The sequence below is a fragment of the Herpailurus yagouaroundi genome, unplaced genomic scaffold (assembly GCF_014898765.1).
Source record: "Herpailurus yagouaroundi ecotype Mexico unplaced genomic scaffold, PumYag 163, whole genome shotgun sequence".
Lineage (NCBI taxonomy): Eukaryota > Metazoa > Chordata > Mammalia > Carnivora > Felidae > Herpailurus > Herpailurus yagouaroundi.
In genome coordinates, this window is record NW_024412404.1 from 17,472,478 (window position 1) to 17,499,771 (window position 27,294).

Sequence of the window (27,294 nt, forward strand, 5' to 3'; positions counted from 1 at the left end):
GAAATGTGAACACAATAGCTATTCAGTAAATATTTGGCTGATGAACAATGAAGTAATCTCTAGAATACATTAAGTGCCGCTACACTATATACATTGCATGTATATAACTTGGATGGCTTTTCTCCACTCCCCAGTTCCTTCCCTTTCTCCAGGCTAGACCAGACTTAACCTTGGGAGTCCAGCCTCCCTCAAAGAGTTTAAACTGCCAGGATTCTGAAGAAGAGGGAAATCATGGCCCTGAAACCACAGTGCTAATTTTGAAGAGGTCTTTTTTGTCTTGAGGCAAAGTTTCATCTATTGCTCCGTTGGGGGTGAGTGTGAGTCAAAACTTTAGAAACTTGTCCTGGGTTTTGATGATATAAATGCAGGGGGAAAGAACATTGCTTGGCTCTGCAGATGTCAAGAAAGGGTAGTCAGCTTGGGAGCATGCGGCTGAGGAGAAAAGTTTTCTAGCCTCCAAAGTCCTGTTTAAAGGCTACCTATGTCTTTACAGGCTTTCATGCGGACGACCTCTGCATGAGCATGCGGTCCCTCTGGCACCACATCCAATGTCAGTGGCTCTCCCTCTCACCCACTGTGCATTGCAGCCTTGCCCGGGCACCCACTGACCATCTCCTTGGACCTGTAAGGGTCTGTGTGTGCACTCCGAGCTGGAAAGGCACTCGAAAGGCAAGCCCGTGGCTCTTATCAGTCTACAATTTTGCCTTCATCCGAGAGAGCTAAGCTATCTGGCAGGAACTCAGGGACTTTGCCAACCTCATCCCCACCCCACCCCCAAAACCCCCACAGACACGGGTGCTACAGAAACACAAGGAACACTCGTTGTTTTAGAACACAAATACATAAATTTTTAATCTGCGAAAAATACAAAATGAAACCATGTACAAGTTATGTACAAACCCTTTTTACAAGACAAGAGAGTTATCACTGGTTGTTACAGATGACAGAGTTGGGCAGATCATTTCAGAGCACCGGCATTTATTCTCTCCTCCAATTCCTGATCCGTCATGGTAATTAATCATAATCATAATCATAATGCCAGCAATCAAAAGTTTGAAAGACAGATGAATAAGCCACGCTCTTTTTCCTTAATGAATATGTAGGCTGACCTCTGTGTAAGTGTACTTTTTTTTTTTTTCTTTGTCCCTGAAGAAACATTGAGTGCAGGTTTTGGTGTTAAGTGGGGAAAGCTTTTGCTTCAGCATCTGGGTGGTGGGATGTGGGCCAGAAGTTTTAGGCAGGATGCAATCGTGCCACCTGGGAATGGAATGTTTTTAATTAGGATTTCCAGGCTGAGTTTGGTTTATGTCTGAAATGTTGCAGTTCTGGTCAAACGTGTCTTGGGCTGTGCGAAGCGGAAGGAAGGGAAAGGGGGTGCGCCGCTCTGGGGCAGCGAGGCTTGGGTTTAGTGTGGAAATGGGGCTCTGTCAACGTTGTTGGCAGGGATCCCTTGCCTGCTGGCTGCCTCTCACACTGACCCTGAATCCCATGTGAGGAAAGCTCTGGTTTGCTCTGGCAGGCGTGTGTCAGTGCCGTGTATACATTTCCATCTAAGATTCTGAACAGCCATCTCGGTAACGCTTCCAGAGGCAGGGACACTGGAGAGCTTTGGTGTCACGTTTGTCCCTGTTCTGAATTGCAAGGTAGGGGAGAAGAAACACAGATGTCCTCAAGGGGATAAGCAGACCAAATGAAACCTTTTTAAACTTAAAATCTACCTAAACATTAAGGTCAGTTTTCACTGGGCCAAAGAACCTCTCCCCTTCTGCTCCCTATCCAGAAAAGCCACCAAGGCAAAGGGATGGTCACATTTGTTTTAAGAATGCTAAAACCAAAGCTTCCAGTGTGTGTGGTGTTCAGGAAGGGATGAAGAATAATGGGGTGACATGAACAGGGAGGGGAAAGAAGACGCCCACTTCAAGAGCCCTCTCTTTTGAGTCCTTCTCCAGGAAGTCCTGCCCACCCTGCATTTCCCATGGCATCCAAAATAACACACAGTGGCCAGCTGACTGTCCACCTTGAGCCAGGCCTCATGACAAGCTCTGCAGATAAAGACACATCAACAAAGTCCTCGCCCTTATCATGAGTCTTTTTACTTCTGAGTCATCATCTCCAATACCCTTCAGCACCAATGAAGGTGACTCACCTTTCTTTCTTAGAGTTTCTCTCTCCTTTTTGCCATTTTTCTGTTTTTAGAGTACTCTGGATCCCCTATCACAACGGCATTTACAGATTTCGTTCCTTTTAGCTCCTACAAGCATGGCTGTAGCCCCCTATCAGTCTTCCGCCAGATGACCTTCCATACCTATGCTTCCTCCCTTGGAAGACTCAGCCATGTTCCCCACTTCACAAGTATCTCAGTGGCTCTGACTTCCAAATGCACAAGGCCTGCTGGAACCCTCTCCCCAGCTCCACTTGCCCACTCCTTTTTGCCTGCAAGGTCCTCCTTAAGGAAAGCTCTCAGCTTCTTCCACTCTGAATGAATCCAATACGACATTGCTCAGCTGCCTACATTTGCTGGCTCCCCTTCCTGTCTTCTTGTTTTCTTTCCTAGTCTTCCACATCATTCTTCCCTTGAGGTCCAAAGGCAGTGTCCCTTTCACAAAGAACCTTTTCCAGAACCAGTTATTGCCCCAACACCCAGTGCACCCACCAGCCCTTAACAGCCCCAACTAAACTTCTAGGATGATCCATAAGACTCATCTGAGGAGAGTAGGCGCTTCCCATACTGAGTTCTTGACTTGGAACATGCACCCTTAAGAACTCAATGCTGCTGAGAAAACATTTAGCTCTGCATATGTCCTCATGATGACTTCCAGGAGGAACTGACATTTGAAAACTTTCAACCTAAAAAATGAACAGGCATAGGTGTTCATCACTCCATTTACAACTTTTAGCGGCTTTCCGTAGCTTTCTAAATCAAGTTTCAACCCTTTGCCCTTAAGACTGTCTACTTCCTAAGGTCTCATCTTAGATTTCTTCGGCTCCCCTACACAATCGTGTCACCGTAGACAAAATAGACTGTGTATTGAAATCACATTCCGTCCAATGAGCCATGGCCCATTAAATCACCTCTTCCTGGAAAACCTTCATTCTCTTGATTTCTCCAGGCATCTATTTCCTATTGAAATACCTCCAAAACCCATCAAGCATTATATCACTCTGTATTCTTCCCAATCCGTATAATTCAATGCAACCTTTCCTTCCTTTCTAAAGCATTAACTCTTGCCACCACACACCTGCCCCTGGCTGATGGTGCTTGAAAATCCTATTTATATCATTTTGTTTTTGTTCATTCTTCCTAGCTCCTAGATGCATGTCCTGACTTGTCTTGTCTTAAGATACTTGAGTCCCAGGCCCTTTTTCAAAAAATGAGGCAAAAAAAGAAGGCCTGGTACAGATAGACTAATTCAACATTCCTTCCCCAGTCTAACCACATGAGGCTGTGGTATAATGCAGTCTCCAACTGGTGTGCAGCTAAAGGGTTTCTGCGTCTGGGCAGACAGGCTGCTTTCCGAATGTGTTCCAAGCAATGGCTAAGTAGGGTCTGTAGTTCCTTGGGAAATAAAATTAAGCATAAAAGTATTCTCTGAACTGTCTTATTTTATGGCAATTTTGAAAATATGAACAAGTGGTTATTGCATGGGCAACAACCAATCAGAGTAGACTTCACTTAAAAATCCAATATGGCCACACTCATACAAACTGGCTGGAAATTGTTTCTATTTACCACTTTCCATTAACAAATCTAAAGGGCTGTATCACTGCCTTACATGACCATGGGATTTGAGTGTCAAATCATCTCTGCTGAATAGAAAAATAAATGTACTTTGAGAACATGGGGTGAGTAGGGGAGGAGCAGAAAGGGAATTTACCAGGTGAGTTTCAAATGAAACCTCAGTTCCCTTTGCTTTTTAAAGAGGATGAGTCAAGCCCTAAATAAAAAAGTTCCTTTCAAAGACCACAGTGATTGGTGATTTTACCATCATTCCAAAAGCTGCAAAGAGGAACAGAATAGAAAACAGACTTTAGGGACTGAATAGAAAACTGACAGATTCTGCAATGGACCACCATGTCCAAGTTGAGTGGATTTGCTTGTTCTTCTATGAGTAAGGTGGCTCATGTTCAAATCAGTTGGTTTGATATTCTTTTTTTCTCTGTCTTCCTACCTCTCTTCCTCCTTTTGCTCTTTCCTTCCTTTCTTCCTTTACTGAGATTCTCATTGAAAATTAAGAATGATAGATCAAAATTAGACTTATGAATGTAAGTAACAGAGATGGTATACCAAGAAAGGAATATTAAGATGGAAGAAAATAAATCAAATAAACAGGACAGGAAATGAAGTGAGAAGTGAGACAGTTGCTTCCTAAAGCCCAGATCCACTTGTCAAATAAAAATGAGGAAAAATCCCAGAAATCCAGGGGTCAGAGCTTGTCACTACATATTGAAAAGTGGAAAGATGGGTTAGAGATGAAGGAATTGACTAGAACTTGAGCCTGGTGCCAAGAGAAAACGTAGCTAGGGATGAGATGGAGAAGACCCTGGGAACACACAGAAAAGTCTGGACCACACCATGACCCAAGAGAACTTGAAGTCTGAAATTGCATTTGAACCTAAGGAGACTCCAAACCGTAAGATGGAGGAATGAGGAATGAACTTAATTTCCACGTTTCTAGAGCAGAAACTGCACACTACTCGCAGGAGTATCACTTGAGTACTGAGAGGACCGTCATTCCAGCACAAGACAAGATTGTCTCCACAGGCTGTTCCCACGCTCCCACTCCCAAGCAAGCTCACAGCTTCCCAGACCTGGAAGGGAGGCCATTTGGATGAATCTCTCTCATTTCCAAATGAGGTCCCTGGGACTCCAGGGGTTTCAAGAACATTCTCACATAGCTGGTTATTTGTAGATATAGTTCTTGAGTACTCATATTAAACCACAAGAAAGGAAGTTGCACTTTTTCTCTCTTTTCAACCTCAATTTTAGGTGTGCCTGGGTGGCTCAGCTGGTTAAGCATCTGACTCTTGACTTCAGCTCAGGTTATGATCTCATGGTTCAAGAGATGGAGGCCTGCATCTGGGTTCTGTGCTGACAGTGCAGAGCCTGCTTAGGATTCTCTCTCTCCCTTTTTCTCTGCCCCTCCTCCACTTGTTCTATTTCTCTCTCTCTCTCTGTCTCTCAAAATAGATAAAAATATTAAAAAAGAAAACATTCCCAATTTTCTAATGTTTTCTCAATTTCCCTCTTTCCAATCCTAACTGAACAGTTCTAATTCCCTGTTTTTTTTTTTAAAGTTTTCAATAAAGTTTTGCACAAAATACATCATAAGATGCCCAACCTTTGGAAAGAAAAGCTCTGGGTGTCCCCAGCATGCCTTAGTCACGATCACTTACATTTGAAGTACTTTATATTGGTTCAAGGTGATATTTTTAAATATAAAATTGCTTAGATGAAAATAAAAGTTTTCTTAATAAGAAAGATGATGGTGGTGATGACGTTTTATAAATAGGTGGTTTTAAAATAGCCTCTTGGTGAGTCTTTGATTTCCAAAGCACCCAAGAGTCTTTATTTTGGGTAAAGGACTTTTCTGGAACCCTAAAGTGGGATGGGAGATCATAGTCTTACAAGACAGACTGCACCAATGATGACTATCATTGGCTGCTGATAATTTAATCAGAAAATGTGGGAGCGGGTTTGTCACAGTGGGGTAGAATGATGACCTCTTCCCAGTCAGAGAGCTCAACCCATAGAAACTAATCAGGAAGCTCTAGCATTGGCTTGAGCCCTTTAGTGGTCATACAATCTTGTTTCTGTTCTTGTGTCACTTTTAACCTACTAGGCACCAGTCTTTGCCAAAGGAGCCACCAACCAGTCACTTTGCACACTTTCTCAATAAAAAAGTAAAGCTTGCTTTTATTTTCTGTTTGAGAACAGTTCATTATTGCAAAAGCAAAACTGCATGAGCTTGCTGCTCTACCTTAGAAGAAAAAATAGATTCCTGCCAATTAGTTTTTGGGGGCAGCTCTTTGCTGGTGGGAAACATCTTAGCCATTTTGGTCAAGAGAAAAAATTTCTTTCAACTATACTTGAATGAAAAGAAAAGAAGAGAAGAGAGAAGAGGAGAGGAGAGGAGAGGAAGGGAGGGGAGAGTAGAGAAGGGGAAGGGGGAAGAGAAGGGAAAAGAAAGAAGAAGAGAAGAGAAGAGAAGAGGAAAGAGAAGGGAAGGGAAGAGAAGAGAAGAAAAAAGGAAAGGAAAGAAAAGGGAAGAGAAGAGAATAAAAAAGGAAAAGAAAGGAAAGAAAAGGGAAGGGAAGGGAAGAGAAGAAAAAGGAAAGGAAAGGGAAGGAAAGGAAAGGACAGGAAAGGGAAAAGAAGAGAAGAGAAGAGAAGAAAAGAAAAGAAAAAAAGAAAAGAAAAGAAAAGAAAAGAAGAGAAGAGAAATTTAGATTCAAATCTCTGGCCATGATGGTCACGGAGTTTACACGTCTGCTTCCAGACCGACTTGGCTGAAGAGATGGGTTTGAGAGGCATGGGACACTGTGTTTCCCTAAGGAAAGATCATTTAGGTGGCCACCATCACCTGCCCCATAGGATACCAAATAGTTATAACAAATTCAGAAATGGTTATCAGGAAGAAGAGTGAAGAAGAGTCCACCAAGGTTCATGAAGGAAAGAAGAGCGTGGATTGCTGTGAATGTACTAAGGTGACCCCAATGCAAAATCATTATGTAGAAGAAGGCATAGCTTTCAGGAAAGTGGTAAAATCCTCACAAGGGATTCTCCCCACAAACCCATTCTACTTCTGTTGGAAACCAGGAAATATTCATAAGCCTGAAGTTAGACTGCTGACGTCATTTTAGTCTGCTGTGTAGACTAGTGATTGGTTATAAGTAGTTTTTAAACAATCCAATTGGACATACATTATATTCACAATACTTTTATAGAACTAGTTCTACAAAATGTGACGACAGGGTAACCACAGTCTGACAAGTCACTTCAGGACGGCGCCTACAAGGCGGAAGCACAACTACATTGGTTCTGCAGGGAATAGACGGAGGTGGAAGCCATTTTGCCTACACTGGTAATTGGAGTACTTAGTGGACATATGTTTTCATGGTGATTTTGTTGCTTGGCTCTGATCTGATTTGCACTAATGTACTAAGTACCACAGGGTCATGGCCTAAAGAATTAATGGAATAGATACCATGGGACTTTGGGGGATATTTTAGGAAGTTTGAATTCTTTGAGTGTCCACAGTTGACATTTTTAAGAAAAGAAAAATCACTATCACATCCATGCTTCTCATAGACCCTGATGATTGTATAAAAGATTGATCATTTTGAAGTTGAAAGATTTGCTAAATCGTTTGGAACGTAACAGTTGCTGGGACAGAGAGCATGCAAGCCACAGCAGAGCTCTGAGACTTGGTAATTGTGTCTGATGGCTAGAAAAATCTTTGAGCACAGTTGGAAGTGGCTGATACATTTGATTTCATTGCTGGTCATTTTCAAAGGCCCTTTCTAACAGTCTGTATTGAGCGCATTCATTGCTTTCCTTTTGTTGTTATTATGTTTTACACTGTCGCAGCTAGTTTGTGTGTTTTGTCCCAGCAACTAAAGGAAGGCTGGAAAAAATAAAATCTGGGCAAAAGTAGTCTCTTTGATCATGAAAATGTTCTGACTTTTTAACAAAAACTCCGTGAAAAGAACGATTGCATTATCATATCCTATTATTAAGTGGAACTACCTATTGGTGTTCACAAACTTTCAGGCTAGAAGCTCTGAGATTTGAGGAGTGGGGAGAAAGCCCACCAGAGCCTCCCAGAGTTGAAATTACTGTACTTGCGCAGGTGGTTTGGAGATAGGGAATGGGAAGCATAACAGCATGGAGGAGTCCCCACCATCAGAACAACAAACAGAGCAATATCTTGTGTGCGTCTGGTCCTCAACTTCCACGTCCCAGGCGTGCTCACGCCCCTCCTGGCATCGTTAGTTGGCTGGATAAACCTGATCTGGCAATTGTAGCAAAGCTGCAAGAAGGTCTTCCCTTTAAATATACGAACAAAGGGAGGAGAAATACAGAATGAAAACTAAAACTACAAAAATATGACTTTCAACTGTGAAAATAAATAAGTTTCCATTTATTAAGAGCTGGTGTCAGTGCAGCTAAAATACACACCCATCCAGGAAATTCACCTGCCCCCTTTTGTCTTCTTATATGAATTTACTAAAATACATGTTTACATCATTGGACCATTTTAAAATTGTTTTAGCAATCCATTTGCCTTCATTACGATCAATTGTGGTGGTGACCATCATTCTCCTCAAAGAAAAAGACAGAAAGAAGAGAAATACATATTAAGGAGTCTGGCCACTTACTCATTTTGATTTTGCATTGTTTAGATACAGGGAAGATATTTGACAATGAAAAAAAAAGAAAAAATATATTTTCTTTCTAATAAATAAAAATAATTTAAAATGCTAGAGGCTATACATGACTATTTTAATATGTTCATTTATAAATGAAATCATTTTCTTTTCCAAAATACATGGAAGCAATATTCAAGGCAGACAAAGAGAAAGATCTGTCTACTTTATTTTTCTTGCAATTCTCGCTTATCCTAACGTTTCCACCAGTGATTCAGCATGTAAGAGGAAGAAAAGTCACATCACCATTTATGAAGTTTGTCAGGCTTTAAAAAAAGAGTTCTGGTCTCCTGGAAGTCAACATTCATCTTCAACTTCTCTGATTGGTGGGATCAAGCTGCTTGTGGATTTATATTGGTTGATCTGGTTAGCCATGTGGGTACTCATGGGCTTGATTTGAATGTTTCTGGGATAGGCATTATCCGGTTCATCTGTAAACCATTTCTTTTCTGCTAAAGGGCGAAACGGATAGAGAACAAGAAGGAGAAATGAGAAGCTTAATTAGTCCTAGGGTAAAGCCTTTGGAAAGTTCCTTGAAAAAAAAATGCAAAAATGTAATCGATAGAAGCTGACAGTGAATATAGTTGCTAAGAGGGAGTGCAGTGTAAGGAGAATTCCAGAACCTGGGACAGCTCTGCTGCCTGTGGCAAGTAATGACCAGCGTGCCCTTGGGACTTGCAAGGACCATAGGTAGGACCTCTGAGAACAAAGAGGGGTTGGAAGAGGAACTCCAGCAATGTTCTCTGGGGTTCCTTTAGTGGACTGGGAATCTTTGGTGGGAAGGAGATGCTGAATATATCAAATATTGGGCATAAACACTGTGCCTGAGGAAAGATTTGTGTGTTCACTGATTTGAGTGAAACATGAAGGAAGTCGTCCCCGACACAGAGCCAGTGATCTGGAACCTTATGCAGGATCTCCTCTTCCCAACCTGTACTTAGCTTTGTTTGTACGAGACATACTTGAAGTTATATCTCAATATACCCCTCTTCTGTATTTTTTTTTTTTTTTGCAGCCAGTTTTGAGGGTCTTAAAGGAAGCCCACAGATTTTGCTGGGTAATGAGACTGAAAATCAGAATGGTGACCAATGTTTTAAGACAGTTTTGAGATGGCTTTTTATTTCAAGAAAGAAAGCTCTGTGTTGGTATACAGTCATGAAAAGAATTCCTACTGGCAATATCTTAACCGACTATAAGAATCCAAGCTGCTGACAAGGGAGCTTGACGACATCTTGGCATTTCATTTCCACCCTAAACACAGAGATGGCTGGGGGAGAACGCGGAGTCAGAGCGTTCGGGGGCTGGGGAGAGGAAGAAAATGGCCTAGTATCCTCGTGGCACTTGAGTGGCCTTGCCCCCGCCTTTTTCTAGGATTTGAAACTTTCTGCATAATCGGCTATGTGTACAGATGTGAAGAGACTGGGCAAATAAGACCTTCTAACTTGGGAATCATATTAGTTAGTGGCTTAGGAAAAGAAAAGAAAAAAGGAAAAAGCTTTCAGGCACATCCACTGCTCTAGAGACGATGGCTTCTCTTCTACCTATCAGAACAATTCACAACTGCCCTGTTCATGGTTCTGGACTGATACGTAACAAAAATTGCTCACCTGGCTCGATAGGGAAGTGTGAGTATGTGTGTGCATGTGCGTCTGTCGGATGGGCTAATGATCTACAAATTCAGCATCTGTGATAAGCTCACGATCGCTCTGCTTATTTCTCCTTGATCTATACTTTCTCTTGCTGTGTCAAGTCTGAGCCCTCAATGTAAACACTGTCACTGGAGTGGGTTAGTGAGAGCTTGCTCACTACCCTTTGTTCAGCAGCTCAGTTTACCCCCAGGAAACTACTGTCTCTCTCTTGGATCATTCTCCACTCCCCCTTTCTCCCGCTCTGGCTCTCTCACCTATTATAATTAAGTTCACTTTGATTTGAACAGATTGGACGATAGGAATTCATAATGCTACATCCTCACAGTGAAGCTAACTGATTAAGTGCTTTAAATTATTCCCCCTGACAGAATGATAAAGTTACAATCTGTTCTGAGATGATCTACAGCTTGCCAGACTCCTACAGCTTCTTTCTACATTCATTTATCTTTTTGTCAAGCAGAGTTTTTTTTTTTTCCTAAGCTTCAATTCCATAGATCTTTTAAAGTCATCAGCACATCTGAATTATTAATGAGGCTTTAGAGGCAAGGTTCCTGATGGACTGGTTAAAAAAGGTTGTATAGAAATCCAGGACTGTGTACACATCAAAATAATTTCAGCTCCATTTAAAAAACCATTTAGTTCAAGTGTGACATAGATGAACCATTATGCATTTGTGGAAACCAATTTTTTGTGATCTACGATTAAACTAACCTTTCAGAGAGGAGTAAGTGTGATGGTTATCATGTTTTAAAAGCATTGCCAGGCCGCTGAAACAATTTCAAACTACGACTTTTTCCAACGGTTTATGTATAAAGATGATTTTCAGAAGAGCTGAACCTAGCGCCTGTGCTGTTTGCCTGAGCTGCCCTTGGTTTTGGCTGTGCCACTGTGTGGACTGATTTTGCAAAGGGATTTAGTGCTGGGTTGGACATGCCAGGTTGGAAAGGAGACTGAACTCTGTTGATGGAAACGAGTAGGTCTTTTGGGCGAAAGACCTAAGACAGCTGCAATTTGCTGAAATTTTTACAACTGCTGCAGAGAATAATTGTTCAGAATTTAGTCTTTACAGTTCAATTCAAAGTTGGCATTTTGACCTTTCACGGCAGAGAGAATATCAATTTCCTTCTGCTGTTGGTAAGATAGAGAGCATTATTTCCCCATTTAAGCTTCATTCTCTTTCTTTCTAAATTTCTCTCCATAAAAGAAAATCTAAGAAGAGTAGCCCCTGTGTTTTGGCCACTGAACTTCCACACAAGAATGACTTGTGTTAAAGTGCATCCTGGTGATGAGTTGAGGTTTTTGTTATGCCTGAGAAACATGCTTTTTAATTTGGGTACCTTGTAAGATATAAACATATATGTTGTTGGAGACTTGGTTGGATAGGATGTTGAGGAAATGGAAATATATCAATGCTCTGAGCATTCTAGTAAAATATCCAGGGGCAAAGGTATTTCATGAAAAGATTCTCCCACAGGGCATCAGAGGAACACACACTTAACTGATCGCCAGTCGTTTTCTTCAACAGAGAGTGCGTTAAGCATGATGCCGACACTTTGGTTCACTGAATCTCATCTTCCAAAGAAGAAACTGTGCCAATGGGAAGCTACAACATTGGCTATAGGAAGAATACTCAGGGAAAGGATTTAAATGGGTGCTGAAGTGGTCCAGGATAAATCCAAATCCCTGGGTTTATCTCCTCTCCCTGCCTCATCCCCTATGCCAAAAAGATTTCCGGGAGCTTCATTTTTGTTCCTAAAATGGGAGGGGCAATGGATCTAGCTGCAAGGAGCTCCTCACTGTCAGAAAAAAACAAAAACAAAAACAAAAAACCAGCCCTATTTGTTAAGTCTCTCGAGGATGCAAAGCATGACATCATCACTGCAAGTACAGTGCGTGACCTGCCCAGATCAGGAAATTTTAGGCTCTGGCAAGTGGGCTAGAACAACATAGTGACTGCAGAAGAGATGCCTCTAAAAGACTTGGCACTACCATCGGGAGAAGGCACCTACCAAGACCAGCCATGCCATGAGCTATCCACCATGGACCAGTGATGAGGTGTGGGCTAAGGAGATGGCGTGGGGCAGTGGGGAAGTCTAAATGGATCTGGGGTCTCACACGGTAGTTGCATGGCTCCAAGAAAGTCACTATGTAATTGATCTCTGCTAGTTTCTCTTCTGTAAAATGGGCTAGTGATCAAATCTTCCTAATGTGGTCTGGATGAAAGGGGCTGGTGCTGGTGAAGCACTTACTGCAGGTCCAGATACGGTAAATAAACGTGAACACGTATGTCTGTTAGTAATAGTAGCCACATCACAGCATAGTGGCAGAGTTCATAGCCCAGCTTTAAATTCCACTCTGCCACTTTCTGGCTGGATGCCTTTGAACAAATCTTTCAGATTCTGCATCTTTCAAACAGAGATGCTAACCACATGTACATCTGAGCTTGTGTGAGGATTGAATGAGTTAATGTATGTAAAGTGCTTAGAAAAGTATCTGGCACCGAGTAAGCACTAAGGTGTCAGTCAGCTTGTCACATAAGGTTATGTTACACGTTAGCATTATCGTGAATATTCTCAGTACTAAAGGGTTACGTAAGGATGGGCGGTACTTTTCAGTGTGGCTGCAAATGAACCAGGGATGGAGAACTAGGGAACGTAAATTGGGGTGCTGGCCCACAGAATGGGGATTTTGGCAGCAGAGATGACAGAGGAGGATTCACCTGGGCTACCTTCATTTGGAAGGTAAGGAGAGGAAGGAGTGACCCAGTGTTCTTTCTGGGGGGTTCAAGGATGCTACCCTGCTGTGGGACCTGTATCCTTGAAATAATGGCTTTATACTCAACAGGTGCCCTATCCCATCCATGAACCATCTGCGTCTTCCATTGCTATTTTCATCACTGAGACAGAAGGGTCCAGGATATGAGTGAGGACTTCCCCAAGCCATAAGGAGCCTGGAGGAGTGGGCTATGGGTGGGAAAGAACACCAGAGCTGGGCAGACCTGACTGCCTGGATGCCTGCAAGCAGAGAAATAGGCTGCACTATGAAAACTGAGCCTCGCTGTCTCTGTGGGTTGTCAGTGCTGTGGGATTTAGCCTTTTCACATAACTACTCCCCAGAGAAGAGTACACGAAAGGAGAGATGATAATACAGCAAACGTATTTAAAATAACTAGTCCTCTTCTCGCTGTACCACAAGCTGAGGTTTAGAGAGAGAGGGCTTGAAAGAAAAAGGCTGTTTGGGTAGAGACAACAGCTGAGAACAGTAAGCCCTAACCAGGAGCTGACGCCTTCAAAGGTAACGCTGTATGGTTTCACGGCTCACCTTTCCAGAGGCAGGCTGGCTTTTGCCCTCTGCCTGGCAGACCCTGAGGCCCACAGTGGACCCACCCATGCATACTGCCTTCTTTCCTCTCCATGGGCAAAGTATGGCTATTTCATAGAAATGAAAGTCATTTGTACCCAAACCAAAGCAGCTTCCATTTATGAAAACTGTCATTTGCAATTGTCCGCCATGGCTCTAGTTTCCTCTTTTCACTGAAAGTCTGATGCTGCCATTCACTGGGCAGAGCAAACTTCCCCCTTTGGCCCTTTCCTGGGGCCTTGATTCAGCTGCACCCCGAGGACAGACTCTTCACTGTTCCCTTTTGGATGGCAAGGGGTAGGCCCCCTCACCTCCCTAGGCAATAGATGTGTAATCTCCTGGTGGGAGACAGGCAACCAATTTAGTGATAAGTGCCCACAGCTCATTCTTCATCATGTTATGACAAAACAGGGATGGGCTGAAGAAGCTGCTGGAGACACTGATTTTTACCCTGTCTTGACTTCCGTGGCCCCCCAAGTTTCTACACTATCCTCTTTATCCTTCCAAAACCTGAAGGATAGGATCCCGTTGCTATAGGAACCTGGCAGGTCGATTTAATTGTCCCTATTGGGATACAGACACCTTTAGGCTTTTCCCATGCTGAAGAAGAGCCAGTCTAAGGTTTTTCTGGTCATCTGAGATCTTGACAATACTGGCTGGAGGTAGCTAACAGTCAGTTCTGTCTCATGGAACTTACGAGGGTGTTCCCCTTCTCAGAAGAAAGTGCCAACAGCACAGTAGCATCGGGAAGCACCTAGAGGCATTCACTGTTTTTTTTTTTTTTTTTTGATAAGCCAAAGGAGTAAAGATAATGTATAACATGATGAATGGTATAAAAATATTTAAGGTCAATTTATTTCAAAATATTACTGAGCGTTATTGTAATGTTCTGGGTCACAATCCTTAATATTCATAACAGAATCTGATACTTCTCCAGTTGTGGTAGAACTCTATGTATATGGGTCCATCTTTCCCTTTATACATCTGAACTGGCTTCAGGAAGGACCCTGGGTAGCAGTCCTTAGGGGTGTTGATGATTTTATGATCATCTGGGTGAACATTGAGGCCGAGAAAACTTCACTGCACCTCCCGGCCTACCCACTCACTTAAGGTTCAGCCCTTCAAAGCCTAAAGCAAATTGGACTGAATGGCTCACAGACTGCTTCTCTTCTAGAATGGTACAGATAATTGAGTTTCTAGCTATTGCTCTTTTAAAATGTATAGACCTTCTCTTCAAATAATTCTTTTACTTTCTACCTTTACCTACTTCTTTCTTTTTCTTTCTTTTCTTCTCTTTTTCTTTCTTCTTCTATTCTTTTTTTTTTTTTTTATGGGGAGCAGGAAAGGGAGAGACATAATATGAGAACCCTGTGTACTTCCTAAGAGAACCTGAGGGGGAATAGGGAAGTTTGGGGTGACATGGAAAACAATGGAGGAGACTCTGTTCTGTTGAGGAAAGTATAATACAGTAGTTTTAGCTAACAGAATAGAGGTCACAATGATACCTTTTAATCATTGAATATATCATTGGCCAAATACTATATTCAACTCTCAAGTGTGTGCCCTAAGTCCAGGGAGAATTCCAAAGTTACATCTCATGTCATAGTCTGTTCCCACTCCATTCCTGTCACAGCATCATCTCATCAGAGCTGCTAACAAGACTGTATATAACACGCATTTTGGATTTACTTCTCTCTATCTGCCCAATCTCTGGTTGGGATTGAACAAAGGCAGGTGACAGGAGAGACCTGGAAAATACAGAGACTGAGTCATGAAACCTCAGATCACTGGGTGTGGGCTATGAGTTGATAAACATAACTGAACAGTTTTAACTTGGGGTCATCCTGATCAAACATAAAGGAGACCAACGTTCTGTCATTAATGAACCTCCTGGTCTAAATTAAAAAGAGGGACAAAATATTAACCAAGAAGCAGGTTTGCCAAATGGAATAGCTGCAAATGTTTTCCAGCGAAGTTTATCACCTGGCATCACACTTGTAGTAGGTCTTGCCAAGATAAACACAGAGATGTGGACAGACTGATGGGGGGGCCGGGTTGGGGTAGTGGTAATGGGGGGAAGTGGAGGAAGCTGGGTTTCTTGATGGCAAAAGGCTTTTGGACTTGGAGCAAGGTACCAAGGTGGGCAGGGAGGCCACGTGCAGATTTGAAGGCAAGCCAGATGGAGAGAAGTTCCCCCCAAATTACCCAACCCCAAAACCAAGAACACCAAAACAAACTCTAAGGGATCTAGCGGTAGCAGCAGCACAGCCTCATTGCGCTGAGCAATTTAGAAAGTGGAGGAAAGAGAAGTAGGGAGGGAAAGGGAGGGGGAAGGGGAGGAGGAAAAAAAAAAGCAAAACAAACTAAAGAAAACCACAAACAGAACAATATAAACAAAAAGAAACAAACCAATAACAGAATAAAATTTGTAACTCCTTTTTTTTTTAATGTCACAAAAGTTTTCACAAGGACAACGTTATAGAAGAAAACCCCCAGCAGTGGCTAGGTCATGCAGAACCATTAATTGTCATACCTTGGCCCATTCTATTCATCCTTGTTGCACTTTAGAGAGAGAAGTAAGCTATGTGAGTTTTACAATGCTTTTAAACTGTCATATTTCCTGTTGAGCACTTTAACTGGCACATTCTTATAGTTATAAATGTTCTATGGGCACAACTTTATAACCTCCTTTGCAAAGAATGCATGAAAAGCTCTTCATGATCCCAAACTGGGGTATACGTGTGTGTATATATATATATATATACACACACACACACACACACACACATATGTGTGTGTGTGTACATATATGTAGATACAGATATAGTTCTATATAAAAGGATAGATAGTTATACGTAATATAGAAATCGATATATATGGGGACAAAAATAATTTGAAAAAAAATTCTTCCACTCGTAGGGCTTTTTAATATACATGTATACAATTTTTCCCCACCCCATTCCTGGTCTGAATACTGCCCTGTCTTTGGTGTGGGCGCACAGGTGCAGACTGAACCTCACCATTTTGTCAGTAAAAGTGCTTGTCAATTCACACAGCAAGCAAATCTCCAAAACTATCATGCTTAGGGGAGAGAGGGGATCCGAAATCTAAACTCAAAGCATTCACCATAAAAACACCTTTTTAGAGATGGTACCACCGTGACATATTTCTCCTCCCCTCCACCCCTATTCTGTTTGGTGGAATCTGCTCAAGTAGACACTTCAAACAGGTATACACCAGCCCAGGGCTAGTCCACACACAGGATAATTCGGTTATGGTGGAGTTTGTCGATTCATAAGAACTACGGCACCGCCTACAGCATGCATAAACATCTGACAACTGTATGCTGAAAAAGGGATTTTTCCACCTTTCAGCTCCTGCTTTACTAACTGTTCAAAAAGGAAGGAAAGAAAGAAAACAAAAGAAAAAAAAAACCAAGAATTATACCAAAATGTGTTTGGCTCACTGTTGCACACTTCTTCTCCCCCGTCTCATGACGGTAAGGAGTGGTTCGCTATTACCGTCATTCACCTGCCTAAGTGGATTGGCTGTGTTCAAGAAATTGAGGAGGAGGAATTTTCCCACCAGCTTCCTGCTTTGGGACAGCCAGCGCCATGCAGCTGTGCCCACTATTTGAAGTAGTAGCTAGCTTTTGTCTCTGTCGAGTCAACTGTGGCTCGATCCCCCCCCAATCTGATTTATTTAGCATGTTGGCTCCTAGAAAAACATGATCTGCTGCTGGGTTTATCTTCCTCACACTCTAGCTTGGCCCCAACCCCTGCTCCTGCCTGGCACTGAGGCCTTAGCTAATCAAACAAAGGGGAGTAAAAAGGTCCCCTGAGAATGCATGGAAAAATACTCGCTCTTTCCTGAGCATTATTTATTCTGTACATAAGGTAAGTAATTCACCTTTTAAAAGATGTAAAAGTCCCAGGAAGGCAGTTTTTAATGACTTACATCTGATATTTATGATACATATGGCTTTTCATCCCAAATGTCAAAAGTGAAAGAAAAAAAAATAGCTAGTCATATGGCATAAGGAGACGGAATAACAATTTAATATGCAATCAAACCTCTGCTCACTTAGATGACTAGAATTTGATACATCCATGAATGGGATATGATTCTTTCCTCCATAGTAAGGGTAGAAATGTGCCTAAGAACTCCCAGAGGAAGCTAGATCTGGGACGAAAGGCCTTGGTGAGTAAAAAAAGCTAGGATGTTCTCTTACAAAAGCAGATGCTTAATAATCGTCTACACAAATGGCGAAAGCCTTTTAAATGCTTCGCGATACTTCAGCCCAGAGAGTGAGAGTGGAAACAATCGATGTGTTTTTGTTGCTTTTTGGTTGCTTGCTTCAAAGAAATGTGTATGTGTATATTATTGCGTGCGTATTAAAAAAGAAGAAGAAAGAAAGAAAGGAAAACAACAAAATCAAAACCCGAAGCACCCTCATAATCCTGATCAATCAGAACAAACTTTTCTTCTAAATTAACTAAACTTGCTTTGCGTAACTGACATGGATGACAATGACGCTCCTCTACTCTGCGAACTCCTTCCTGCAGTGAGCTATTTATGTCTGGAGCATGCCTTTGGGTTATTTTTCCCCTAGAATCATAAATAACTTTTGGTCCTTCTGCTTATTTGCTGTTGTGCTCAAGGGTTTTATGGTGGTGAAATAAAAATGGCAACCACATGCACACTATCATACATATGCAAATATGTGTAAAAAAAAGGGGGTGGCTACAGGGAAAAGGGAGGAAGTTACTGTTGGAAACACCCACTGGGGAAATGAGTGGCAGATACAGTTTCACACACGGTGGCAGTGGATACACATATCAGAGGCGCTCTTCCTGCACGTACTTCTGTTTGTCTCGGGACTCCCGGGACTTGGGTCGGTTGGGTCGGTTTGCGGTGGATGGGATGGAGTGCACGGAGGAGCTCTTCTTGCTGGATGACTGGGACGAGTGGGAGGAATGGGAGAGGCTGGCCCGGGACTGGCCGGCGTTGTGGTCAAACTGCATCAAGCAGAAGATCAGGTCTGTCGGCACGAGCTCAAACTCGTACGGGGGGTTGGTGATGACGTACCTGGACAGGGAAGCAAAGGGGTCACAGAATGAGGACAACTGGGTGCGTATTTCACCTCTCATTGAACCGAAAAGGATCCTCAGGTCTTGCAGAGGATCTGGAAGGCTTCTACCTGGTCCAAGACCTTAAATATTATCTTCCAAGCTGAACTAGCTCTTCCTCTCTTCAGCTCAGCGCAGGTGGCCAGCCGTGAGCCCTGGCACCAGAGGCTCAATTGGTGCCTGTGGTGGGGGAACCACAGCGTGCTTCTGATGGTCCCCACCCCTTTCCACTGAAGTTCGAGTTCACTTCTGATCCCGAGTAGCCCAGATGCGTGCAGGAGGTTCACTGACTGCACCGCCTCTTTTGCTAGAGAATGTTCTGACACACCTTACAGGGTCTTTGTTTCCCATGACCTAACATCTTCTCAGCCTTTTCTCACTCTTTACCTTTTAAAAATCAGTTTTGGTGGGGATTTTTTTTCTAAATGAGAGAAGATAAGATCCCTCCCTGCCTCTGTGCTAGTCTTGCTTTAACTGTTCTCAATCCCATCAAGCTTTCTCTGGTTAACACCAGACACTGCTAACACAAAACAAAACAAAACAAAACAAAACAAAACAAAACAAAAGAAAACAACAACCAAAAAAACCCCACCACCTCCTCTCTAGTAGTAGGAGATCCCAAAGTGGGTCCTCAAGCCAAGACATATCAGCAACACTGGGGCATCACTTAAAATGCGTTTTCTTGGGAGTGCATGGATGGCTCAGTGGGCTAAGTGTCCAACTCCTGATTTAAGCTCCGGCCATGATCTCCCAGTTTGTGAGTTCTGGCCCTGTGTCGGGCTCTGTGCTGACAGTGCAGGGCCTCGTTGGGATTCTCTCTCTCTCTCTCTCTCTCCCTCTCTTTCTGCCCTTCCCCTGCTTGTGCATGCTCTCTCTCTATCAAAACAAATAAACATTCGAAAATAAATAAAATGCAACTTCTTGTATTTATTTTTTTTGAGAGGGAGACGGGGAAGGGCAGAGGGAGATATAATCTTTTTTAGTTTAATTTTTAATTTTTAAAATTATTTTCTTAAGATTATATAATTTATTCTCAAGTGAGCTAACATACAGTGTATACAGTGTGCATAGATTCCCATGATACATCACTTATATACAACACCCAGTGCTCATCCCAACTAGCGCCCTCCTCAGTGCCCATCACCCATTTTTCCCATCCCCCAACCCCCATCAAGCCTCAGTTTACTCTCTGTGTTTAAGAGTCTCTCATGGTTTGCTTCCCTCTGCGTTTGTACAGACACATGAAAACATGTTCAGCATCGTTCATCATCAGGGAAATACAAATCACAACTACATTCAGATACCACCTCACACCAGTCAGAAATCGAGAGAATCATAAACAGGTTCCACACTCAGTATGGAGCCCATCACAGGGCTTGATCCATGACTCTGGGATCATGACCTGAGTTGAAATCAAGAGCTGGATTCTCAAACAACTGAGCTACCCTGGTGTCCCTAAAATGCAAATTCTTAAGCAAGAATTTCACTCCAGACCTACAGAGTCAGACATTCTGGGGAGTGGGGTCTAGCAATTTGTGTTTCAACAAGCTTTGTAGGTGATTCTGTTGCTCTCTAAACTTTGAGAACTCACTAGTCTACAGCAATTAGCCACAACTCTGGCTATATACTGTAATCTCTGGGCACTAAGAAATTATCTACACTTTCAAGCCAGACCAGATAAATCAGGGAAAGCAGAATATTTTTAAAAAGCACCCCTGGTGATTCTAATGTGCAAGCAAAGCTGAGAAATACTAATCTCTGTAGCATTGTTTCTTGAGATATAGTATGCAAATGCACAGATTTGGGTAATTCTATGATATACTTTTAATTTGGGGCTGCTATGAATTTATTTTAGTGCAATTAAAAATATATAACTAACACACATAAACTATTATATTTTTCTGCTTAAGGTGATAACACACAAATTTCTTGAAATAAATATATAAAAGTTTAAAAAGTGAGTCAATTAAAAATATATTAAGTAAAAGCAGAGGCATCTAAGATATGGCAAAGGAAACCTCTATCTTAAACACTAGCAATATGAAATATCTCTATATGAGGTACTGGCAGAATAATCTCAGTAGCTAGAGTTTGGAGGAGATGCTCCTATTCAGGAACTATTCTATAAAACTTGAATTCTTCCCATAATGCCTTTACATCTGCTATGAGGAATTAAAGAAAAAAGCCTCCCATAACCTCCAAACCCAGTGTTGGATTTAATGCGGGCAGAGTCATTTGCATGTTGAGAGCATGTACTTGGACCTTTGCCTTCACAGTGGGAAACAAGACAGGGCATTTCTGTCTCTGCATTCGGGGTGGGAGAGGAGAGTGGAAATATACTCACCTCTTCGTGCATTGGCTGGGGGTGCTGAGGTGAGCATCTCTCAGCCGGTAAATTCCGAAACAAAGCATATTATACGTTTTCAGAGCTTTGCAGAACAGATCACCATAACAACCACCATCCTGGGAGACAAGAAAAGAACAGAAAGAAACATTTTCATTTGCCTGGAAGTAGAGGTCCAGGGGGAACAGAGCCTTTTCGTGAAAGCTTGTGTTGGTGTCTCCTGAGTTGGAGGGTCTGTCCCAAGGGACTGAGGCTAAAGAAGTCAATGTGATTAAGAGCCTACATCCAATACTGGTAATTTTGGGGGATCAGATAATGATGGGGTTCTCCTCCAGTTCTCTCCAGTTTTCCATCTGTAGCAGTGAGAGCCCTAGAGAGAATGGGCCTCTCCCTCATTCTAAGTGATTGTGTAAGGCTCAAAGCTCTCAGATGCATGTTTGGCAGCGAAGAAACCAGCTGGGCAAAATGGCGATTATGTTTAGCCCCAGCTCAGCTGTAATCACTGTGATCTGACCGTGTTGTCAAAACTGCTCGAGTGATAATTAAAATCACTGCGAGGAGAAAAGACCCCACCAGGGTGCTACGGTGAAAGACTCTTTCAGGGAAAAGACTGTGTGAAAAGCACAATTTACAGACCTCAGAGATGGCGCGGGTGGAAGAGAATGTGTTTCCCCAGGAGGTGGAGAGCTGCAGGTTGAATAAGTGGGATTCACAGTCCTAATCAGTTCACAGTCACCTCCCAGAGGGTCTCGGGCCCGACGTGGAATGTGAAAGCAACTCCACTCACTTGGAAATGCTGGCTTCACACAGCCAGGTGGCTTCAGGTGGGTGTGAGTGTAGGAAGGGCACCGAAGAATGACATCGCTGGGAATAAAGTGGCTGCCTTTGTCCTTCTTGTCGTTGGAATTTCCAAATGGGCATCATATTACAGAACACAAATGGGGCCATATCTTACCGTCATTTAAAGTCTTTATCCTTTTAAAGTGTATCAGTAAGTCGGTGATAGATGAAAGGAGCCATAAGCTACGGAAGCTGCCTTTCCAAAAAGCCCAGTCTAACATAGGTCCTTATCCATAACCATACTAAAATATGGTGCAAGTCAGCATCATAGTTTCAGAAGAAATAGAAAAAGTGACCCTTTCCTTGGGCGACGCTATTGTTTGTGCAATAAATGTATTGGTTGCCAAGACTTGTGGCTCCACCCCTTGAACCCATCCGTGGATGCGGTATAGGGCTGTGAATAAGGGTCAAGACTGCATACTTCTGCCCAAGTGTGAGAACCCAGTTGGTGTGTGGAGCCCAAAGGGAGGCACTGGTCATCCCCTCTGCGGCAGGGAGGGCGTGGGGGAGATTAACTGGGTGCAGCCTCAGAGATGCAAAGACCTAGGTCTGGAATTAGAGACATTAAATGGTCCACATGAGATGCCATTTGTTTGGCCAGTGGCTCGAGATGCACATAATTACTGGTGGTGTTTTAAAAACCTCCAATGCCTGGCATACACCCAGATATAAAAACTCAGAATCCTGGGAACTGGACATGGCCATCAGTGGTTTTGAAAAGCTCCTCATGGGCTATTAATGTGCCTTGGGAGTGAAGTGGCCCTGAGGTAGGCTAAGACCCTGTGGAAAGGGGTCCCAGCCTCGGTCACATGCTGGAATCACCTGATGCCTCCTAGCTCGTGGTAGAAGATACCTAGGGGAGTGAGTAAAGCCCACAGGCTCTGAAGCCAGGGTTCCTGGTGCAAATTCCTGATAGGGCCAGTCTTCCGTCTCTCTGAGCCTCAGTTTCCTTAGAATGTCTGAGAGTAGAACCTATGTCAAAGGATTGCCGTGGGAATAAAGATGAAGGACTGCATGTAAAACACAGCACACCATACACATCACCTCTAGTGAATCACCACAGAAGACAGAAAAGACAGGTGTCTGGCTCCTCACCCTGGCACCCAGTTCACTCTGGCCAAGCTATTCCCAGTCAGTGGGCTCAGGTGACCTTTGCACCATGAACTCACCCCCAGGTCCGCAAAGGGCCCATCCAGCAGCGCTAACTGGGCCACGCGGCAACGGTCCCTGTTGGCCAGCGTCTGGGGGGTGCTATAGCCCCCTCGAAGTGCATTCTCCTCGGCAATCAGAGCCTCGAGCTCTGGCGTGGCTCCTCCAGTCACCAGCGTCCGGATTAGTGTAAGGATATTGTCATTGAAGTATGTCTGGGGAGAGAGTTGGGGGGTAGGGGAGAAAAAAATTCCTTTAAGCAAACACCCTAAAGTCACGACAACAGACATCCAAATTACAACTTTTCTTGGTATCTCCTGTTTAAAGTTCTGGCCTGTCTCTTCAAATAATTTTATGTGGGAAGTGAAAAGACAGCAGCCTCCAATTATGCCATTCTTTTCTCTCTTACTTGGTTCTGCCATGAGAGCTTGACTTTCAAAAACCACTTCAGGGAACTTTTATTAAAGGGCTGATGTCTAAACAGTTGGTGTTTACCATAATTGGTGTCAGTAGGGATGCAAATACTGCTTCCCCTTCCTCGAGTCCCACGTGTCTACTAAGGGACTTTGGACCTGGGACACAAATGCAGCTTGCACAGGCTGCTAACCCAAGGAGGACTCTTCCGAGGTCCTGTCACCCTATGCCAGGAAGCCGCCTTCTCCAGTGTGGCAAAACTTCTTTGTGTGTTGGAAGGAGATGCCGAGAGCATCATTAAGGCCACACGCTCAACAATTTACTACAACCTTTGATAATAATCTAACCCAGAAGTCTCTATCAATTAAATATGCCAGATAAAATTGCAAGGAGGAAGATGCCCTCGTGTGTGCACTTTGGTTGTTTTGTTTTGTTTTTAATAATCTCAATAGTCTGAGGCAAATACAGAATATGACAGAAGTTTCCTTCTATGTGTACATTTCTCTCACACCTGAAACATAACAGGTCTGTCAGGAAGAAAACAATTAGGGTTTAAAAACATTAATAGGGGGTCAAATAAAAGAGCTCAAAAAGACATACGTCACCCAGCCTAATTTGAGAAAAGTCTCAGGTGAGGGTTTGCATTCCATTTTCCAAGATAAGAAGAAATCAAGCAGGCTGAAGTGAAATCAAAGCAAAGTTTGCCTGTGTCTTCTGAGGGCATGTGGACCTTTGGAAGTGGGTTAGGAAAGATAGCTAAATTTCATTTCAGTGATTTCTTGGTTTACCTGGCAAAACACAGTGGGGAACAAGCCAGGGAAGGACAACTTCCCATCCTGCTTGGCCATCACTAGTTCTATGGCTTGGGGGAGGTGGACTAACCATTCTAGGCTTTGATTTTCTCATCCATAAAATAAGCACAGACATTAGGGTCAAGCACATATGCAAAAAATTCCATGAGGACTTCTGAGTTCAGATGATAGCCGTTCACAGGGCAAGATTCACTTTCCTTACTGAAATACTTGCAAAACACCCAAAGTGATAGAAAATTCTAACAGCAAAGGAAACTAGGAATGTTACTCAGAAGGAGTCAGACCCTGAAGAGAATGAATGTATCCTCTACTAAAGCTTAGATGGGCCCCGGGGACACAGAAGCAGAACCAGGGCAGGTACAGGAGGAAATGTTGCTGGTGTGGTCAAGAGATAAGAGCCAGGCGGTGGGTTTAATGCTGGGCTTCACCACTTAGTAGCTGCGTGACCCTGGAAAGTTATTTGTCATTTTTGTTCTTCAGTTTCATGATCTATGAAATGTAATAATGGAGTGGTTATGAGGATAATATAACTAATACATGTGAGGCACATAGAAAAGTGCTTGGTGCACCGGAAGCCCTGATAAATACTTCTGGCCTAATATCAGAGACTTGCAGCTTTTGCTGGTGAGAGGGACAGTCAGCTCACCCTCAACCTTCCCTTTTAAAAATCGTTTACACTTGAGGTGAGAGGTAGGCAAACCAAGGCTGTTTACATCATCCCTGAATCTGCACTTCTTTTTTTTTTTTTAATTTTTTTAATGTTTATTTATTTTTGACAGAGAGAGAGACAGAACATGAGTGGAGGAGGGGCAGAGAGAGAGGGAGACACAAAATATGAAACAAGCTCCGGGCTCTGAGCTGTCAGCACAGAGCCCAGTGTGGGGCTCGAACCCACGAACCACGAAATCATGACCTGAGCTGAAGTTGGGTGCTTAACCGACTGAGCCACCCAGGCACCCCCCTGAATCTGCACTTCTTAATCTCCCCCCATTCTAAGACCCTATTTGGACTCAGCAGTGGCACAGCAAATGTCACCAGGGTGCTGAATCCTGGGAGGGGACAGCAGCAATGGGAAGAGCCACTAGAGTTGTGTTCTAGTAGGGGTCACCTTGGGGAAAATCCACAAACATGTCCGAAGTTTTCGGAGTTAAATCCACAGCCCTACAGTCATATAACCCACCATGAGAAGCAGAAGACCCCTACTTAACCCTGTGGCACATTAAATGAGTGAGTGCTGAGCAAAGAACTTTGACAAGCGTCTCTGCACTATAATCACCCCTTTAGATCAAGACCAAGAGGAGGAATCTTACAGCTAGCGAGGTGGGAAGCAGAACAGTCAAGACCTCAAATACTGAAAAACAGACCTCTCCTTGCTCAAAGATAGAGAGAAATAAAAAGAGCCAGTATACATATTTTAAAAAAAGGAACCATAACATTTAAGATATAAAGGAAAAGCATCGTTTTGACTGATTAAATTGTTAGTGGAAGAAGTAATAGGAAAAGATCAAAGCATCTGTTTTGGAATCAAAATAATTTTTTCTTAAATATGGTTTCTATAAGAAGTAAAAGATCAGATTATAAGAAAGCTGACTTCATACAACTTACCCAATCACTTTTTTATGTAAGATATTTAAATTAAAATGGATATGATTAGAGATGATTAAAAGAATCCAATACCCTTCTTAAGATCAGGAACAAGACAAGGAAGTCAACTCTCACCACCTCTGTTCAACAGAGCACTGGGGGCTCTAGCCAAGGCTAGAAAAAAATAAGGTATCCATATCCAAAATGTTTCTGTTTACAGAGAACATGATGTTATATACAGAAAATTCTAAGGTATCTATTAAAATTCAATCATAGGTAATAAATGTGTTCAGCAAGTTTCCAAGTACAAAATCAATATACAAAAAAAATCATTTGTATATCTATATGCTTGCAATGAACAATACAAGAATAAAATTAAGATATTCCACATATATTAGCATCATAAAGAATAAGTACTTAGGAATAAATTTAACCAAGGAGGTGCAAGACTAGTACAATGAAAACTACAAAATAGTGTTGAAAGAAATTAAAGAAAATCTGAATAAATATAAAGGCATCCCATGTTTATGGATTGGAAATCTTAATATTATTAAGACAGTAGTATTCCTCCAAACAATCTACAGATTCAGTACAATCTCTGGCAAAATCCCCAAAACCATTTCTATAGAGACGGAAAAGTTGATTCTAAGATTCACATGAAATTTCAAGCACTCGAAATGACCAAACAATCTAAAAAAAGGAAAAGTTGGAGGACTCAAACTTCCTAATTTCGAAATACACTAGAAGCCTACTATAATCAAGATAGTGTAGTATTGACAGAAGGACAGACATGGGATTAAAGAATGTCCAGGAAGAAATTCATATGCTTTTGTCAATTGATTTCAGCAAGGGTGCCAAGTCTATTCCATAGAGAAAGAACATAGTCTCTTAAGTAAATGGTGCTACAACACCTGGGCTTCCACATTCAGAAGAAAAAAGTTGGACTCCTACCTCATACTATATATAAAAATTAATTCAAAATGGATCAAAGACTTGAATTTAAGAGCTAAAACTATGAAACACTTAGAAGAAAACATAGGATTAATTGTCATGACTTTTGATTTGAAAATGGATTCTTAAATATGATGCTCAAAGTTAAGGCAACCAAAAATAAATAAATAAATAAATTGAACTTCATCGAAATTAAAACTTTTTTGTGCAACAAAGTACACTATCCAGAAAGTGAAAGAAACCCACGAAACCTGCAGAATGACAGAAAATACTTGCAAGTCATATATCTGATAAGGCCTAGTATCCAGAATATATATACAATCTTACAACCCAACAACATAAAGACAACCCAATTTTAAAAAAATGGATAAAAGACTCAAACATTTCTGAAAAAAAAAAGATACAAATGGCCAACAAAATAAATGAAAAGACATCACTAGTCATCAGGGAAATGCAAATCAAAACCACCATGAGCTATCTCTTCACACCCACTAGGATGGCTATAATCAAAAAGACTGAGGATGGGGAGAAATCGGAACACCAACACTCTACTGGTGGGAATATAAAATGATACAGTCACTTTGAGAAACAGTTTCACAGTTCCTCATATGGTTAAACAGAGTTATATATAGCTC

The 27,294-nt window shown here is 42.3% G+C and overlaps 1 protein-coding gene across 39 annotated transcripts in view; it reads right to left on the reverse strand.

Moving 5' to 3' along the window:
- Window positions 1-8,107: 8,107 nt before the first annotated feature.
- KCNMA1 (potassium calcium-activated channel subfamily M alpha 1) overlaps window positions 8,108-27,294 on the reverse strand; it is a 736,361-nt gene continuing 717,174 nt past the window's right edge. For 13 of the 39 annotated variants that reach the window (XM_040485497.1, XM_040485500.1, XM_040485499.1 and 10 more), the window contains 5 exons: window positions 22,919-23,113; window positions 20,910-21,028; window positions 18,300-18,524; window positions 15,970-15,998; window positions 8,108-8,879 (listed from right to left, as the gene is read on the reverse strand). In XM_040485497.1, coding sequence (XP_040341431.1) covers window positions 8,725-8,879; window positions 15,970-15,998; window positions 18,300-18,524; window positions 20,910-21,028; window positions 22,919-23,113 — 723 coding nt within the window. In that variant the 3' untranslated portion in view covers window positions 8,108-8,724. Of the gene's footprint in view, window positions 8,880-15,969; window positions 18,525-20,909; window positions 21,029-22,918; window positions 23,114-27,294 lie in introns of those variants that run through there. The other 26 variants (XM_040485513.1, XM_040485511.1, XM_040485503.1 and 23 more) reach the window with 4 other exon arrangements.